This window comes from Podarcis melisellensis (assembly GCF_964234715.1).
Source record: "Podarcis melisellensis genome assembly, chromosome: 5".
Classification (NCBI taxonomy): domain Eukaryota; kingdom Metazoa; phylum Chordata; class Lepidosauria; order Squamata; family Lacertidae; genus Podarcis; species Podarcis melisellensis.
This window is the reverse complement of record NC_138537.1, coordinates 65,551,665-65,570,126: the sequence shown is the minus strand read 5'-3', so window position 1 is coordinate 65,570,126 and position 18,462 is coordinate 65,551,665. Positions and strand designations below refer to the sequence as shown.

The window sequence follows — 18,462 nt, the reverse complement described above, 5'->3', positions numbered from 1 at the left end:
GAAATAACATTTCCCCAGCTAACCTAGCAGACTGGTTTTCAAATGATATCCTTCTCACCTCGCACACATTTATTCAGACCTACAATTGACTTTTGCCTTGTGCATTTTGTAAACATTGTGTAGACAGTGAGCTGCAATGACCTAGCTATCTGGTCAAAGGGCTGCATGGAGCAGAGAGATACGGCCAGTTAAAGTTTAACCGACAGAACTGTAAACCAACCTGGGGTTTGTTGAACCTTTGGAGTTTGATATGATGATTAGAGTATAACCAGAGTGACACGTCGCAAATTCAGCATAATCAAGGAGAACCCTTCCAGGTGGTGATCTCTGAAATTGCTCAGGTACAGTTTTATTCACTCTGATACCTTATTAAAAAATAGGGGGTAGGCTGCTAAGTTTCTTACTGTCAGTTATTATAATTTGTAAGGAAGGACTTAATCTCAGCTTGTTCAGAACAAGAGAAGCATGTGAAATGTAAAAATTCAATTGCACGAGTCTGCAGCTCGCAGGATGTATATGGCTTTGTCTGCAATCATGTGTTTATCATACAATTTCCCCAGTGCTGGTAATCAGTTGTTTACCAATGGCATGAGAATGTTGATTTTTAGTATTTGCAAGATGCAGACAACTGCTGAGATAGATACACTAGCGGCAAAGGCTAAAAAGTTGCCTTCTTGTTATTTGCATGGCTTGCCTTCTCTAGCTTTTCGCCCAAAGCATTGGACATCAAATGCAGACACTGCATCCAGTTTTATAGGAAAACAGCCACCAGAGAGAAATTGGTTGCTTTCATTTAGAAAGAAATGAGGAGGAGGTAAAAGAGGAGTTCCTGACTTCCCCCGCTCCACCAATTCAATTTAGATTTGTTAAAACACAACTCATGGAGGCTAATCATTGTGTGAATGTTTCACTTACAAAGCAGCTACTCTCTAAGATAAACAGAATTCTTGTTCTATTTCTGCATCCATAGCTGTCTGGTTTGTAAGCAAGCACCTGTATGGCTAGCCAAGATAGGTGCCTTTCACTACCGTGTACCAAAGTGTGTACTATAATTTAAAACCAGGGAGTGCAAGATAACAAGTAGTATCTTTTACTCACAACTACTACCTCTGGCCTCTATTTTAGATCTGGAAAAGATGAACAGAACACCAAATTAAACAAAATGGTTCATATTAAATTGCCCGCTGACAGTTCAGCATTTAATGCAAATAGGGTAGCAGCAAAAGACCGACCTGCTAAATTATTAGTGTTGTGGGCCCAGAGTCACCTTTTGAGGATGACATACATTATACCTTTGAGGGCAGGGACTGAACAAATAAAGGTATCTGTATTACTGATACAGTTTCATTGCAAGAAAAACTGAACACAACTTAAAGCATACATCTATGGATGGAGGGGATGGGAGAAAGAAATGATGTATTTTGCCTTATTGTTGCCTCTGTGTTCAATGGATTACTACTTCTTGCTAAAGAAGCAATATCATGGGCAGTCAAGGCAGGGAGAGAAATGCAACTACTGTACAAGTGGAATCAGCAACAAAATGTTGCAGAGTGGAGCACACCTATGCAGTGTTCAAGACAGCCGTTTCTTCTTTCAGGAGACCCCATTCCATTCAGCCTGCACCTCGGTTTCTTGTGTTTTCCTTCCTAACAGTCAGCATTCTGTAGCCCCTGAGCATGTTCAGACTTCCTTGAGCTTTTTTGCAGAACAGTTGGTACGCTTAGATAACCCCACAAAAAAAATAATTTTTTTGTTCTGTAAACTTTGGGGCTTTCCTGACTATGCTGACATTTCTCTCTTGATTGAAGTTGGTGTCATTTTGGCTACACAGGAGAGCAGCACTCAGAGAAATGAGTTTGTTATTAGTGTAGTTCCCATCAACCACGTTTAGTTATCTCATGCTGCACCTTAAAAGGGCAAGCTTTGTGTTATTCTTTATCATGAACTGGATTGTGCATGATGTTGAAGACTACTTACCTTGTGACATATACATGTGTTGCTTACACACACACACACACACAAAAACAAACAAACAAACACAAGCACACACACACAACCCCTAATCCTATCTCACACAATCAGAGGTGTTTGTTGCAGTATTGGAGCTGCTGGCATACTGTCAGCTGCTATCCTCAGGTAGGAGATCTTGGGCTCCCACAATAATTCTTACTTTCTCTCCCAGCAATGAAAGGAATATTGGCAGGGCAGAGGGGAGAACAGGCAAGTGCATCAACTTGAGGGCTAACTCCCTATTCCACTCTTGGGGGGGAAATCCTAGATTTGGAAGTAGGAATAATTTCTGTTCAAGCCCAAGGAATATATACTGAAATTTGCTGGTATCTTGTAGTGAGAAAAATCTAATCATGATGTAGTCCATTTATGAATTGCTTGGCAACTGTAGTTTGCAGTACATTTTGTTCCACACTCAGGCTACATCCACGCCATACATTTAAAGTACTCTTATAGCACTTTAAGGGTCATTGCTTCCCTGAAATAATCCTGAGAAGTGTAGTTCCTAAGGGTGCTGAGAGTTGACACGAGACCTCTGCAGACCCAGCACCCTCAAAAAAGTACCGTTCCCAGGATTAAAGTGCTATAAGCATGCTTTAAATGTATGTAGATATAACATCTGTTCACCTAAGATGAAGTTGTGGTCTGCTTTTTTTATTTGTTCCCAAACATACTGTACCATTCCAATGCGATTTGTCTAGAAGTGTCTCTGGCAAGTCAGTGTTTTCAAGTGAGTTGGTCTATTGATCTGCAGAAGACAAACACCATTTTTCTTATCTTATTCATGGGCACAGTTACTAGGCTTCCAGCAAGAGCAGCTAACAAGCAGCCTCCAGAAGCAAAAAAGGGGGGAAAGCACAGCAGGAGCCTGGAGGGAATGGTAATACACTGGAAACCTGTGTTTCCATCAGATTGAGAAATCCCATGATCTCTATCTTCGCAGTGTGCATTGATCTTTGAACAGTCAAGACAAATGTGTCTGCAGATTGGGAGAGGAGGGGGAGGAGAAGCCACAGCAGAGTGAAGCATTATGAATTAGACTGTTCCAGCTAGATCCTCAAAGGGAACCAAGAGCCAGCCATTCAAATGAGAGCGCAACATGTAGCACGGCTTGTCAATCTTTGGTTATTTTGGCAATGCTGGCGTTATTATTTGCCCATGGCTGTGCAAACAAAAAGGAGCTGGCATCAAAAGAACATGCCGCAAAGGTGGGGTGGCCACAGCTCAGTGGTGCCATGCATGCAGAGGATCCTAGTTTTATCCCATTCTAAAAGATAATAATAAACACAGATATTAACCAACACTTCAAGACTATTTTATATATTGGCAAGATTAGCAATGATTAAGATGAAAAGAGATGGTAATGGGATAGTTATCTTATATAATCTAATGCTGTAATCAGTTGGTTAAAAAAAAACATGGGGGAGAGGGCTATTGAAAGCTACTAGCCATGATGACTAGGCTCTGCCTCCACAACTGGAGGCAGCAATGCTTCTGGATGCCACTGGCTGGAAACCACAAGATCTTGTACTCAAATACTGTTTGTGGGTTTCCCCCAAGCAGTAGGTCGGCCACTGCAAGAACAGGATACTGAACTAAATGGGTCATTGGCCTCATCCAGCAGTCTTCTCTTAAGTTATTATTCCTTAAAAAAACCAAAACCACTTACTAAATGCATAGTGGATGACATACTGTTAGGGAAATATAACCCACCTCCCCACCCCAACCCCAGAAATGAAATGCCACAGTGAGCAATAAGGAATATGTTTCCCCAGTTTACTTGGGAACTCTTACTTATGTACCATATATATATGAAATGAAGAGAATAAGTCTTGTATGCTGGCTAGAGTGCTACCTTAGAGAAGGAAGACTCAGGTTCAAATACCTGGTCACTATAGACCAGGGGTGGGGAAACTGTGACCATCAGAGATGTTGCTGGACCTCAACTCCTTTTTAAATTTTCTGCTAGAATTGGATGTGATTTGGCGGCATGGTCTCCCCCTCCAAGGGGATGAAGCTTTCTGAATTTCAGAATACTAGCTGCAGTGGTTGTCAGTGTTTGTAAAAAGCAAAAAAAGGCTTCTGACCTCCCTTTGTCACCTCAGCCTGGTCCTCGAACCCTTGTCAGCATAAAAGAGTCCACGAGAAAAGTATCCTTGCAGAGTACTTTCTGCTTTTATTCTTAAAAGTCTTTCTGCAAAAGCAACTGACCAACTGCACACACATCAACACTACCAGCTTTCACTAACTAACCAACCAACCCAACTCAACACCAAACTAACATTTCTCACTCTATATATACAACCCGGTGCAGGCTGCTGACTCATGCTGACCCAGCTTTTTTAAGCATTAAAGAAACAGCGGCCATTTTAGCCATGACAGTGGTTCTCTGACTTCACCATTTTTGGGTGGGTAAAATATAAATCATGGAGTGGAGAGAGCATGGGTCTCCAGAAAGATTGGGGTGGAGAAAATGTGAAAAACAAAACACCCAGCAAGAACTCTTTTTGCCCAAGGGTCGCTGGTGTGAGGTGGACTTATGTCCTGAGATATTTGCGGAGATATAATGAATATTTCACAGGGGAAAGCATAGATTCACATGAAAAGCAAACACTGTTTTTAACCTCCACCAAATCCCTGTGACTGGAATGCCCTGGAAAAATAATTCGCTGTGATTAAAAACTAGATCTGTCTGTCAAAATGAATTATCTTCCTCACCTCTCTATCCCCTGCCTTATAAAGCTCTGGTCATTTCCTGAGTCAGCTTGGTTGCGTTTTTCAAGAAAAAGAGGGAAGAAATGGTTGTGAAGTTTTTGGACAGTCGAGGCTGCAGAGTGACTGCTCAGAGTCCCTGATCGGCCTTGAGATGCCTTGTTAATTGTGAAGTCTGACTTGGAAACATGAGAAACTTCCCTGCTTCCCCTTGATTTGCATAATTTGGGGTGCACATGTAAGTCAGTGCACATTCCTAGCTGCTACTTCTTCTCTCCAACACTTTGGAGCAAGAACTCTTTTTGCCCAAGGGTCGCTGGTGTGAGGTGGACTTATGTCCTGAGATATTTGCGGAGATATAATGAATATTTCACAGGGGAAAGCATAGATTCACAGGGGAAAGCATAGATTCACATGAAAAGCAAACACTGTTTTTAACCTCCACCAAATCCCTGTGACTGGAATGCCCTGGAAAAATAATTCGCTGTGATTAAAAACTAGATCTGTCTGTCAAAATGAATTATCTTCCTCACCTCTCTATCCCCTGCCTTATAAAGCTCTGGTCATTTCCCGAGTCAGCTTGGTTGCGTTTTTCAAGAAAAAGAGGGAAGAAATGGTTGTGAAGTTTTTGGACAGTCGAGGCTGCAGAGTGACTGCTCAGAGTCCCTGATCGGCCTTGAGATGCCTTGTTAATTGTGAAGTCTGACTTGGAAACATGAGAAACTTCCCTGCTTCCCCTTGATTTGCATAATTTGGGGTGCACATGTAAGTCAGTGCACATTCCTAGCTGCTACTTCTTCTCTCCAACACTTTGGGCTCACCTCCTTCCAATCAGCATCTTATGCAGAAACACACTGTGTGGTCTGGTCTGTGGGAGAATAATTGGGAAATGTTGCTTTGGATGGCAAAATAGTGTCAGTCAGGTTTTTCCTTCCTTTGGTGATCCAAAATATGCTATGTATTACAAAGTAATTTAGATACAGTCATGTGTATTGTCTGAGGTTTTCTGCTGGTTTCAGTGCTCTGAGATGCATTCCCAGAAGATGGGAATTTAATGGGTGTCTAGACAAAGGGAGCCTCTATTGTACTCAGATTTAATTATTTATTTTACTTGTTGCATGAGCTGACAATGCCCACATCAAAATTATATTAAAAGGGCAAAAAGATTATAAGTATTTCTACTAAAAAAAGGAGAAATTATATTAAAAGTCCCCTTCTGAAGCAGCTTTTGAATGGGAATAAAAAAGATGCTCTAATTTTAACTGGCCAATAGAATTCCTTTCTTTTTGTAACACTGTGCTTCCAATTCTGAGCTACAAAGGAAATTAGAGTCTTAAAAGCAATCTGATAGTGAATAATATCCACCCTATAACAATTTTGCAAACATTGGCAGCTTCCAGTGTTTAACAGAAGCCGCCTTAGAAGAAGTGAGATACTGTAAATGTGAAATGGTAATGCAACTTCAGACAGTACTTCACAATCAAACAACAATTAAAAATTGTTAAATTCCCCTGTTAAAGCAGGGAAGTAACTTTGATAACAAAGGCTTAAAACTAGATATGAATGGGGCAGCCATATGTATTAATGGGTGTGCCTGCACATTTTTGGGGGGAGCAAAAAAGTGCACGGGTGAGGGTGGCTAACCCCCCCCCCAACACACCCCAGACACTTATACTTCACTGGGTGGTATTCAGCCAACTGTTACTCAGAGCAGACCCATTGAAATCAATGTACTTGACTAAGTTGGGTCCATTAATTTCAGTAGGGCCACACTAAGTAAAACTTAGTTGACTACCACCCACTGTGTTCTATGACTTCAAACATTTGTATCCTCCAACCCAGGCTTGCTTCTGGTATCACAACACTTCACACATTCCCATTCCCCCGTTTTATATGTGAAAGGGGCAGATACATACTTAAATCCATGTATCTGCCCTGTTATATCTCGTTTCAGTCTTACCTATCAAAGCATATCCTCCAGCATATTTAGGCCAAAAACCAGCACGCACATCTTCCCAGCCATGTTCCCACATGAGTCACAGGACCCACATGAGATCACAGAGCCCAGAAAAGTGCACTTTGGGACTCTGCAATCTTGTGCATTTGCAGGCCTCTGTGATCTTGCAAAAACAGACTGAGACAGTCGAGAGGTATGTCAAATTTATTTACCTAGTTTAAACATTTTAAATTATCCTTTGATGGTAGTGGCTTTCCAAACTGAGTGTTATTGTTTTCAGCTTCATCTTACTACTGCTAAGATGGTGTCTGCTAAATTCTGGAAGCTACTATAGTTTGCAAAGCTGTTACAGGCTAAATATGGCCATGAAGCTGGGCCAGTTACTGCCTCTCAGCCTAACCATCCTCACAGAGTTGTTGTAGAGATTAAGTGTGGAGGAAGAGAACCATGTACACCGCCTTAAGCTCCTTGGAGAAAAAAGTGGGATAGAATGCAATAAATAAATACTATCCATCACTCATTGGTGCTAACATGAGCATTACTTAATGTAGATTCTCTCCCCCAAATTAAAACTTCTATTTTATGCTGTAATTAGGATGCAGTCCCATACCCACTTACTATCCTAATACAAACAAGCTCCTAAAATTTGAGTTTCTTTGTACAGGTGTTCATTCCAACAGCATTGTTTACATAAAGTCACAAAGCCATCATCATTTACTCAAGGTATGTACAGATCTCAAACTGACAAAGCAAAGCAAACCATCAGTTTTCACGTTGGTTTAAAATCACCAACCACTGTCACACAAGCAGGATATGTGAAGTGGTGAAACTTTCATTATTATATTACAAGGGGTAAAGGTAAAAGGACACCTGACCATTAGATCCAGTCGTGGCCAACTCTGGGGTTGCGGCGCTCATCTCGCTTTATTGGCTGAGAGAGCCGGCGTACAGCTTCCGGGTCATGTGGCCAGCATGACTAAGCTGCTTCTGGTGAATCAGAGCAGCGCACAGAAATGCCATTTACCTTCCCGCCGGAGCGGTACCTATTTATCTACTTGCACTTTGACGTGCTTTCGAACAGCTAGGTTGGCAGGCGCATTACAAGGAGAAGGAGCTCCATATATACAAAACTCCAGCAAGTAGTAATGAAAAGAGAAGGGGGTGATAATAGTTTGCCTTAAATCCACCCACTGCTTCTGTTAGGGCTAAAAGGCACTTCTCTACATGTGATGTTGCTTTTTAATGCAAATTGCAACAGCAGGATGAGGGAGCTGAAAATTAAAAGACCAGAGAAGGCATGGCAGGTAAATTTAACCTCATCCTCTTGTGTTGTGATCCAGAGGGAAATCCCTCCAGTATTTGCTATGGGTGAAATCTCCCACTGACACAAAACACTAACTTCAAAAGACCCACACCAAGGGAGGAAAGCCTTAAATTTCTTCTCCACACCTGCTCTCAGCCCATTAATTATCAGCCTCCTTGCCCCCTACAAACTGATTCAGCTCACATTTTTAAAATTGTGCACATTAGGCACATTTAGATAAACTTAAGGCCTTAGATAAAGGTAAAGGTAAAGGGACCCCTGACCAATAGGTCCAGTCGTGGCCGACTCTGGGGTTACGGCGCTCATATCGCTTTATTGGCCGAGGGAGCCGGTGTTTGTCCGCAGACAGCTTCCGGGTCATGTGGCCAACATGACCAAGCTGCTTCTGGCGAACCAGAGCAGCGCACAGAAACTCCGTTTACCTTCCCGCCGGAGCGGTGCCTATTTATCTACTTGCACCTTGACGTGCTTTTGAACTGCTAGGTTGGCAAGAGCAGGGACCAAACAATGGGAGCTCACCCCATCGCGGGGATTCGAACTGCCAACCTTCTGATCAGCAAGTCCTAGGCTCTGTGGTTTAACCCACAGTGCCACCTGCATCCCTTTGTAGATAAAGTTAGGGCCTAACTATACATGATGCTGCAATTTAAGGAAATAAACATTCCAAGGGGCACCAATGGGATATTCCACCACTCCACCCCCCTCGGTGTTAATTGCTATGCTGGGTTGTTAACTGAAAATATGGCCCATTAAGGGGAAGTGAGACAGGTGCCTACAACAGCCACCATTGCCCCTCAATGATGCAAGTAACACAAATCATCTGGTTAATGACGTGTGTGTGTGATACTGATGTGATTGAGAAACAAACCCACACATTCATGGTACTGAACTTGACCATGGGGGGGGACTTTTTGTTCTCTCTCTTTTTAAATACAACTTCTCTCAAAGCCTACTACCTGAACTCACACATTCCCTAAGCACAACCATTCCCTGAAGAAGGCTTTTCTGAAACATGATCCAGTCATGTTATACAATATTAACTGTACAATTGTAGAAATTGTTGTATTGTTTTTAGTTTATTGAGTCTGTGTCTTATGTATTTCATCTTATCGTACACCACTTGGGTTGCTTGTGGGTGTGAAGTGTTTTATAAATCTTCAAAATAAAATAGCCTTTATAGTTCACTTTGTAGTGAGGCCTGCTGTACATTTCTTGCCTGAGAAATCTACAAAGTCCCCAAGTCCCCCCTTGATTCTCTTTGCTTCATTCAGGTGTTGGATCTTCTACTTTTGTTTTCTAATTCTTTTGAATGATACATGTACAGTATCCCCACCCATATTGTGGTGCTTTCTTTTTCAAAAATATTAATCTGCTTAATTTATCTCAAATTTGATTACAGTGAGCACTCCTAATTAACCTGATTTTTTGGTGATAATCACTCACAATGGAATCAAATCAAAAATCCGGGGATGGATTGGCCGGCACACAGAAAGAAGCTACCCTCCGCACATTAATGCAGCGCACAGGATATAGTTTGATTCAGGTAGGAGTTTCCCTGTCAAATTATTTCTCCTTTGGGACTGCTAATTTAAAGGTAAATTAAGCACCCCAGCTAAAGTTCGATCAATGACTTTCAGAACTTAGTGCTTAAATAAGCTGTCTCTCCCTTCCCACCCACAAATGTGTATTGCAAAAATATAAACATTATTCTGTTATAAGGTACAGTGCTGCATGCAATGGGACATTTGGTTCGCATGGTGAGGGCAGCATTTGCATGCTCTGACAGCTTCACATGATAGCTCTACAGTCAAGCACTACAATGTAAGCAATTTAATTGGCAAAACAAAAGTCCACTGCAACCATACAAATCCTACTATCTGTATATTCTACCCTCTCAAGTCTGTCCTGGTCCCATAATATCAAGTGGGCTATGGGACAGTGTTGCTTTTTGGGGGGCACCAAATATATTGACTTGGCTGAAGTCTTGAACTGGGTCCTCTCCAACTGTTTTGGACTAAAACTCCCAATTTTTCTAAAATGTGTCTAATGAAAGCCAAGATGGAAGAACAGACAAAAGTTATGACCAGGCAAAGAAAACCTTCTGGTGTGTGTAAAAAGATATGCAGTGTTGAGAATTAAGCCAGTTTTCACAACATCTTTTGTTCTCTTCAATTCAGGAAAATGGCCAAAGGAAATATGGAGGGCCGCCACCAGGCTGGGATGGACCACCACCAGAAAGAGGCTGTGAGATTTTCATTGGAAAATTACCCCGTGACCTCTTTGAAGACGAACTCATCCCATTATGTGAAAAAGTAATGATTTAAACTGGGCAGATTTCATTCACTTACACACAGAGACACATTCATATTCTCGGAATTTGACTGTGCAAACAGCAGCAATCCTGAACCTCTCAGCAGAATCAGGGTGGTAAAATAGAAAAGACTCATGCATCTCTTCACACATAATAGGACAGGCATGTTTCCTACTCTGAGAATGTCTCCAGTAAGAAGAACACTGCCATATGGGAAACTGCCAGTGTGCCACAGTGGCTCAAGCATTAGCCTTCTGTGTCTAAAAGCCCAGGGTCAAATCTCTGGTTGACTATAGCTATAACTAGGTGGCCTCACAAAAGTCCTACCTTTCAACCTAATAGTTGCTGAGTGATTCTTATAAGGCCAAGATATTGCTTTGAGCTTCTTAGACTGCAGGTTTCCCATGGTCATCTAGTTGGAACAGAATGGGGGACTAGATGGGCCTTTGACCTCATCCACCAGGGCCATTCTTATATTCTTATGATGCAATTCTGAACAAAACACAGTTCTAATAATTTGCATATGACTATGACCCTGTGTGGTTTTAAGTACTTACTGGAGGTCACTAATTTGCAAATACAATTCTCAAGTCATCTTCCAGCTTCCAGGGTGCAAGCTACAGAAAGCTAAGTATATAGTATCAGGAGGACTTTGTGTGCACAATGCCTAAGAATGATTTCACAAGTGATACTAAGAATACTTTTTAGCCTTGTCTATGCCACTTCTAAGTGTTGTTAGTGTGATATATAAAATGGAAAGAGAATTTTTTAACTGAATGTAATTATGGAGCATATGGTGCTATTTTCATTTCCAGTTACGGGAATTTTGAAATGCTAATTCAGATCCAGATACCCCTTCACCAAAGTAGCTGGAACCAACCACAAATACTTACAATAGTTTCCACTGCTTTATATAAATGTTTTGAGCATATTTTATATGTCTGGCAATTTGCATCTGATGAGGTTGACACTTGCTTCCTCTCGTCTCCTGAGACATTAAATGTGTTATGTCTTTAAAGGTGCCACAGGATTCATTGCTGTTTTTTCTTGCAGCGGACAAACTTCTGTAGCTTTTGGATTATGTATTCTCAAAGCCCATTTATAAAATACCTAAACAAGTCAATTGCTTTCTATGCTGAGATACCACATTAACCAATCCACGTTCATTTGGAAACATCAATTCATATTAAGATTCACAATGTAAACCCATAGGTTAAAATGGGGAGCGCCAGAGCAGTTGGGATGATCTATTACATGCTCAAGGCTGCCAATCAAGCAACAGCCACCATATCACTTTATCACTTATTCCACCTGTATCCCACTATCTTGGTTGAAATGTAAGTGCAGAATCAGGAGAAACAAGGAAAAGTTGGTATCTTGAACTAGGTTGTATTGTTTGTAATACTGATATTGACAATACTAGTGACACCCATACAGTGCAATGGACAGAGTTTGGGCCTGGAAAGACCAGGATTTGAATTCCTGCTCGGCTATGAAACTCAGTGAGTAATCAGGTGGCCAGGTGGCCTGCACTTTTGATATTCATATAGAAGATGGAATTTCAGCAGGTGAAATTTCCCTCTTCCACACAACTCTTAAATGTGCAGCAGCACAGTCTTCTTTTGCACCTGCCCCCCTTGCCAGATGTACTTCACAAGTTTTTGTGGTGATATCATGGGAATACACCATATACTCTCTTGAACTCCTTGGAAGAAGAACAAGAAGCAAACATGATAAAATAAACAGTACAAATCTTCCTCCAATAGCATTATCCCTGCATTTTGGGATCTATGTCCCATTTTTTATATTCAGCACCGTAATAATCACTTTCTTGCAGCTTAGTTCTGAGTGATAGAACCTCTGAATATGGCAGAGTGAGCTCTTTAGACATGAATTATTATAACTGCGTCCTGAGAGAACATTCTTATAGCCTTTATTCACATCATTGCTCCCATTAACATCAGTAAAACTATTTTTGACAGTACCGCCTAGGGAAACAAGCCTTGGCAACAGGGTCAAAGGTTTCTGCGATGAGACAAAGTATGGGGGGAAGATAATGGGTGGATGGGGTAAATATGACAAGTCCTCAACCACAGCCCATTTCCTACTTAGCCAAAAAAAAGGATGGCCACTGCTCATGACAGTGCTGTTAAAGATGTGGAAAAAGAAAACTGCATTGCGTGAGTATCTTGCTAAATCTTCAGGGGCAATGGAGCATTGTCTTTTCTGCTGTTATCAGAGCTTTGGTTTTTGCTGTCTGTGGAACTGGAATTGTTCATCAGAATTTTGAAGTGTGGTTGCAATGCCCGTGAAGACTACTAAGGGCATCATTAGCACAGACACAGTCCTGCGTCATATGCCAACACCTCCTTGTTTTGATGCCTTGTAGTGATTCTTAGTGAGTGCACAAACCATGATTCCCCTCTCATGAGACACACCACCAATATGCAGGGGCAATTGGCTAGTGGTACAGTATTTATACCCAGGCTTTTAATGAGGGCTGGAAGGGATCCAGTCATCATAACCCTTTGGGTGAAGGCAAGACCCGGCAAATCCAAACAGTAGCTAAGTAATATAGGGTGTGTTATTGTCTAATGTGTGAAAGCTGCTCTAAGCCAGAGCACCCTGCAAGACATAGATACACACGTGTGTGTCCCCCATCCCAAGTTTATGGTGTTATCTGCGCACAGGAGCTCAGACAGGGTGTTATCAAGGTGTGTTAATTGAGGTCATTTGCTTTGCTAACCTGCCCAAGGGCTCCAGCTCAGCACAGCCTGGACTTCGATACATGCTGCCTCTGTTTATTTTGACTTTGTACATGGGTCAGAAAGCAAATCTTGAGTAAAATGTGCTCTGGTTTATGGTCAAGGCAATGGCCAAGCTAATCTAGAGTGAAGCAGAAATACAAACAGAATCACAAGAACAAGAGAACTTTGTCCAGAGATGTTCTCTAGTGCAGACAAAAGCTCACTTTCCGTGCTCGTTTATGGAAGTTCATGCTTTTGCTTTTGCAGATTGGAAAAATCTATGAAATGCGGATGATGATGGACTTCAATGGAAACAACAGGGGATATGCTTTTGTGACATTTTCTAACAAACAGGAGGCCAAAAATGCAATCAGGCAACTGAATAATTATGAAATTAGGTAAGCATTGTTTGTTTAGTAGTTTTGCATATCTTGCTGACACCTGCAAAGCAGGTCTCAATTTTAATATAATGCAACAAATGCAATAAAAGTTGTGCTCTTCAAAACAAAAACAAAAAAGGGAAAACTATAGAAATTGTCTTATCTCAAGTTGGACTATTGGCCTGCTTAGCTTAGTATTGTCTACAGTTATTAACACCAGGAGTAGGTGCTCCTTTCCTAAAACCATGTGCAGCAGAACAAAGCGTCATGTTACTAATCAGCAGCTGAAAAGCCTGTGGGCCATGTCTGTATGCCTAAGACTCCACAGCTGCCAACTAGAAGCAAGAAGGTCATAGAAGGAAAGTGGCCTTTGTGGCAAAAGAGAATTCAAGAAGGCCAGTTTGGGTGCAAGAGGAGTTGATCTCCAACTCCACTGACAAAGTGATACTTTGAGAAGCATAGTTGGTGTCTAGAGATGACTACTATTACTACCACTACAACAAGAAATCATTACTATTTTTGTCACAGAATAAATACACATCTGTTGATTATGTGTTAACTAGTGCTTGTTGCATGTGAAACCTTATCTTGTTAATATCATTATTTTTGGTGAGAACTACTTGCATGAGCAAATTCTCTAGCCCAGGGATAGCCAGTGTGATATTCACCTGATGCTTTACCGCTCTCATCAGTCCCAACCAACATAGCCAATGGTCAGGGATGAGGGGACCTGTAGCAGAGCAAAATTTAGAGAGAACCACCCTGACTATCCCTGCTCTAGGCTACTCTTAACATTTCTCCTCTTAAAAAAAACACCTCTGAATTTTATTGCTGAGTAATGAAAACTGGGTATTCTGCAGCCCTTTATATCAGGGCACAGGCAAACTCAGTCCTCCAGATGTTTTGGGACTACAACTCCCATCACCCCTGACCACTGGTCCTGTTGGCCAGGGGTGATGGGAGTTGTAGTTCCAAAACATCTGGAGGGCCGAGTTTGCCTATGCCTGCTTTATATTTTTAAGGGCTGGTTCACTTGACTTCTGCTTGACTAACTACACTGTTCAGAAAGTTTGACATGAGAGCATTGGCTCTAAACTGTAATCATGGGTCAAGATTTCACAAAGAGCTAAGCCTGTTTCACCATAAAAACAAACAAACCTGGAACTGTTGTTTGTATGCAGGAATGGTCGACTCCTAGGGGTTTGTGCCAGTGTAGACAACTGCCGTTTATTTGTAGGAGGAATCCCGAAAACGAAGAGGAGGGAAGAAATTTTGGCAGAGATGAGGAAAGTTACAGATGGTGTCATTGATGTCATTGTATATCCCAGCGCTGCCGATAAAGCCAAGAATCGTGGTTTCGCTTTTGTGGAATATGGAAGCCATCGGGCAGCAGCTATGGCAAGGCGGAAACTGCTGCCAGGTAATGTGGAAAGAAAGGGGATTTTAGCATGTCTTACACTCTTCACTTTTCTCCATTCCTTATGCCTATTGGCTTTTAGCTATCATTTGTGCCTCTTTTATATATAATTTGAACATGAATAGTGGAAAAATTCCCCTAGGATTCAGTACATTATATGCTAGCATTTTAGGGTAAGCGTTAGCACAGTTCTGATTATTTCACAAAGTGAAGCTTCACTCACAGTGCACGCCTGAGCAATGAAGAAATCAAATAGTAACTATGAGAGCCAGTGTGTTCTCATCTATATGCAATCAATAGCACATTTTACAATTGTGTAAAATCATTTTAGCAATAAACTTAAGTAGAGAAAACCTGTATTGTCAAAATCACCTACTTAATGGGTTGTATCTAAGTTACACTCAGAGTAGACACACTGAAACCAATGTACTTGATTTCAATGAACTGTTCTTGAGTAGGACTTAATTGGACTTATTCGTCCCATTATCTTTCATTTTATTTATTGTCATAGTTGTGGAATTCTGATTACTCCACAGGAAGGATACAATTATGGGGACATCCCATAGCTGTAGACTGGGCAGAGCCAGAGGTTGAGGTTGATGAAGATACAATGTCATCAGTCAAAATCCTCTATGTGCGAAATCTTATGTTATCAACCACGGAAGAGACAATTGAAAAAGAATTCAACAATATTAAACCAGGTAAATAAAATTTAAAAGGCAGCTTGGTCAGAGTTGCTCAGAGTTTGTTGGTAAACTAATGCAAGAACAATAAACTGTTTTTCAAAAGTACTAAAAGGAAATATTTTTTATGTGGGAATATCAGGAAAGAAACAAAGCATTTTCCATGAAAAATCTAGGATTGAAAAAAGAATACCACAATTTACACGCTACTATGAGAATATATCTTCTCCACTTTCCTCTTGTGGATCCAGAGCTAAATACTAGAATACATATGCTATATAATATACTAATATAATTTAGGAAATATATATATAGGAAATGTTTTATTATAATATATATTTCAGAAATATAATAAAATATAAGAACTTTATTTCATTCAGGATGATGCATTAACTAGAAAATGGCCAGAATGGATATTTTTAATGGGAGAAATTGGCAATCCTCTGCAAGTTTGACAAGAAAACAGATATGCTTTCTCCTACTCGTATGAAGTTTGACTACTGGCTGCTTTAAATCATATGAAATCTAAGATGTTACTAAGTGCTCAGGTTTCAAAACAACTATGGAATGTTCTTAAGAGCAATATTTCACTTTTATAGAATTCAGCATTGCATTCCCTTTCAAGAACTCAGCAAGCTCATTCTTCAAGACCTACACCCCAAAGATTTCCTGCCCACCCTTCCAGCACATAGAAGATGGCATGAGCAAGGCAATGTCATTCATTGCAATGTCAGGAGGCAGTGATGTAGTGGTTGGAGAGCAAGACTAAAATTAGTGGGGGACTCATTTCAAATCCCTACCCAACCATGAAGCTCAGCCAAACCTGAGGATAAAACTGGAGGGGGCACATACACACACCATGCATGCCACTTTGAAGTCTGTGATGGGACGATGAGCTGCTTGTGCGTAAAATGCAAGTCCCTCAGAGTTTGATCAGGTTTTCAAACCTCTGCCTGTGACGGAGCCCCTCCAGCATGGCTGCGTCAATCACTAGTAGAATCCGAAAGTGGCTGCTTTCGGAATCGTTTCCAACATAAAAGCTCTTTAACGGAAACACGTCGTCTGGCCTCTCGGCGTGACAGTTTCCGGCGAGGTGTGGGTGTCCCTATAGGAGGTCCTGAGACCTCCCCACTGTTTTCGCTGGAAGCGTCTCTGAGCCATCCCTCCGACTCACTTTCCCTTGGAGTTCTTGCTCGCCCTCTACTGGTTCCCTCTTCCGCTGCTACTCCTCTCTCAACCTCAGTGAGCCTTTGCGCCCCCGGCGCTTTAGATGGCAGTTCCCTGACAAAGTCCTTAGGAGAAATATTTGATGAAAGGATATAATGATCAAATTGTCAGACCAGGACTTGGAACTGGCACACCGCATAGCCAGCATGCAGATTATTTTTGTGTTCTGACCTGTGCAAGCAACCAAGTTATGGCATCATTGGTGGCTCCTCCACTCTGTTAAACTGGACTGCCGGCTGCCAGAAGTTAGGATTCTTCCATAAACCAACTAACACTCAGTTTTGTTTAATTGCATATGCTTGGAAGAAAGCTAACCGCCCCTTTTTTTTGGTTCTGCAAACCCAGGACCTCAATTAACATTTTTAACAGATCATACTCTCTGAAATAATTTAATAAAATATTGCATAATCGGCCATCAAAACAGAAATTAACAGGCGTAAAACTTCCATTCCATTGCGCAGAACTCTGAACACAAATTCTCCAGTGGCTCATTATAGGCCCAAAGCTACGATATAAAAACTGAGTGATAAGAGAAGCAATTATACTCAGCTTCAGAAGTCTACATGCTTAGCTAAAGATATAGCTTCTGTGAGAGGATATTTTTTAAGCTTTATTTTTCCTGAAGTTATATGTGTGTTTATTCAATATTACAGTTCTGTTACTTTGGATTTTTACTCTTCCTCTATCCCTGAGGGGTTCACAACAAATTTAGTAGACGTAAAATACCCAAGTGTTCAGAAATCAAAACCACAGCCCAAACATGTCCACCCATGGCACCTCATTCTACCATTTTCCCAGTACCATGTGTTCATCTATTGTTGTGCATTCAACTTTAAGTAACTGAGATTAGACACAGGAACTTTGCTGGTAGTCGCTTCTGCTTCTTATCTATCAGCAAAGTGATGATTCAGGCAAGAATTCTTGGGAAATTCCCACTCATCCAGAAAATCGGGTTTCAAATCTTGAGAAGAAAATCTGGAACATTAGGTTGTGAGGATTAAGTAAGGACTGCAAACCTTCCCATCACTACCCACCCAGATCCCCCTCTCTAACTATGGACTTCCTCACCATAAAAATGTTTTAACAATTTGAGATAGTGTAGAAATATTTTGCTTTTAAGCTAAACCCTTGACCTTCCTTAAATTAATTACATCAGGCTGACATCCACACACAAAATCAGACCATGTCTCAGAACTACTTTTCACATGCACTTGGGGAGGGGGTGTCTTTATGTTAACATGATGCTTCCTAATAGGTGGATAAGACAATGTGCCAAGAGGTTCATCATACCCATTTTAGGAGCACCTTTCTGCAGACCAAAGGACAAAATAAGCAAGGCTGGGCACATAAGTAAGTTTCTATAAATGGTCCATGGCTTGCAATGCCCAGATCTAATATTTATTTACTGTAGAATATTTTTTTTAAAAAAAATTAATCATATTAGCATGGCAGATTAATGACCAAGGACACAACTCAAGCAACTTTCCACTGTAGCAATATCCAAGACAGACCTAACCTCCAAATCTTTTCTACAGGGTCAGTGGAACGGGTAAAGAAAATCAGAGACTATGCATTTGTGCACTTTAATAACAGAGAAGATGCTGTTGAAGCCATGAAAGTGTTAAATGGAAAGGTAATGCTGCATTAATTTAGTATTGGCTAGAAGGGATGTAGAGAGAGTTGCATGTATATGG

The 18,462-nt window shown here is 41.1% G+C and overlaps 1 protein-coding gene across 7 annotated transcripts in view; it reads right to left on the bottom strand.

Annotated features, from left to right (window-relative positions):
• Positions 1-18,462, bottom strand: part of PRKG1 (protein kinase cGMP-dependent 1) — a gene marked incomplete at its 3' end in the record, with an annotated part of 657,581 nt that overhangs the window by 611,603 nt on the left and 27,516 nt on the right. For 5 of the 7 annotated variants that reach the window (XM_081912961.1, XM_081912962.1, XM_081912960.1 and 2 more), the window contains exon 1: positions 14,600-14,860. The exons of the other annotated variants lie outside the window; for them this stretch is intronic. In XM_081912961.1, coding sequence (XP_081769087.1) covers positions 14,600-14,757 — 158 coding nt within the window. In that variant the 5' untranslated portion in view covers positions 14,758-14,860. Of the gene's footprint in view, positions 1-14,599; positions 14,861-18,462 lie in introns of those variants that run through there. 7 annotated transcript variants of the gene reach the window in all.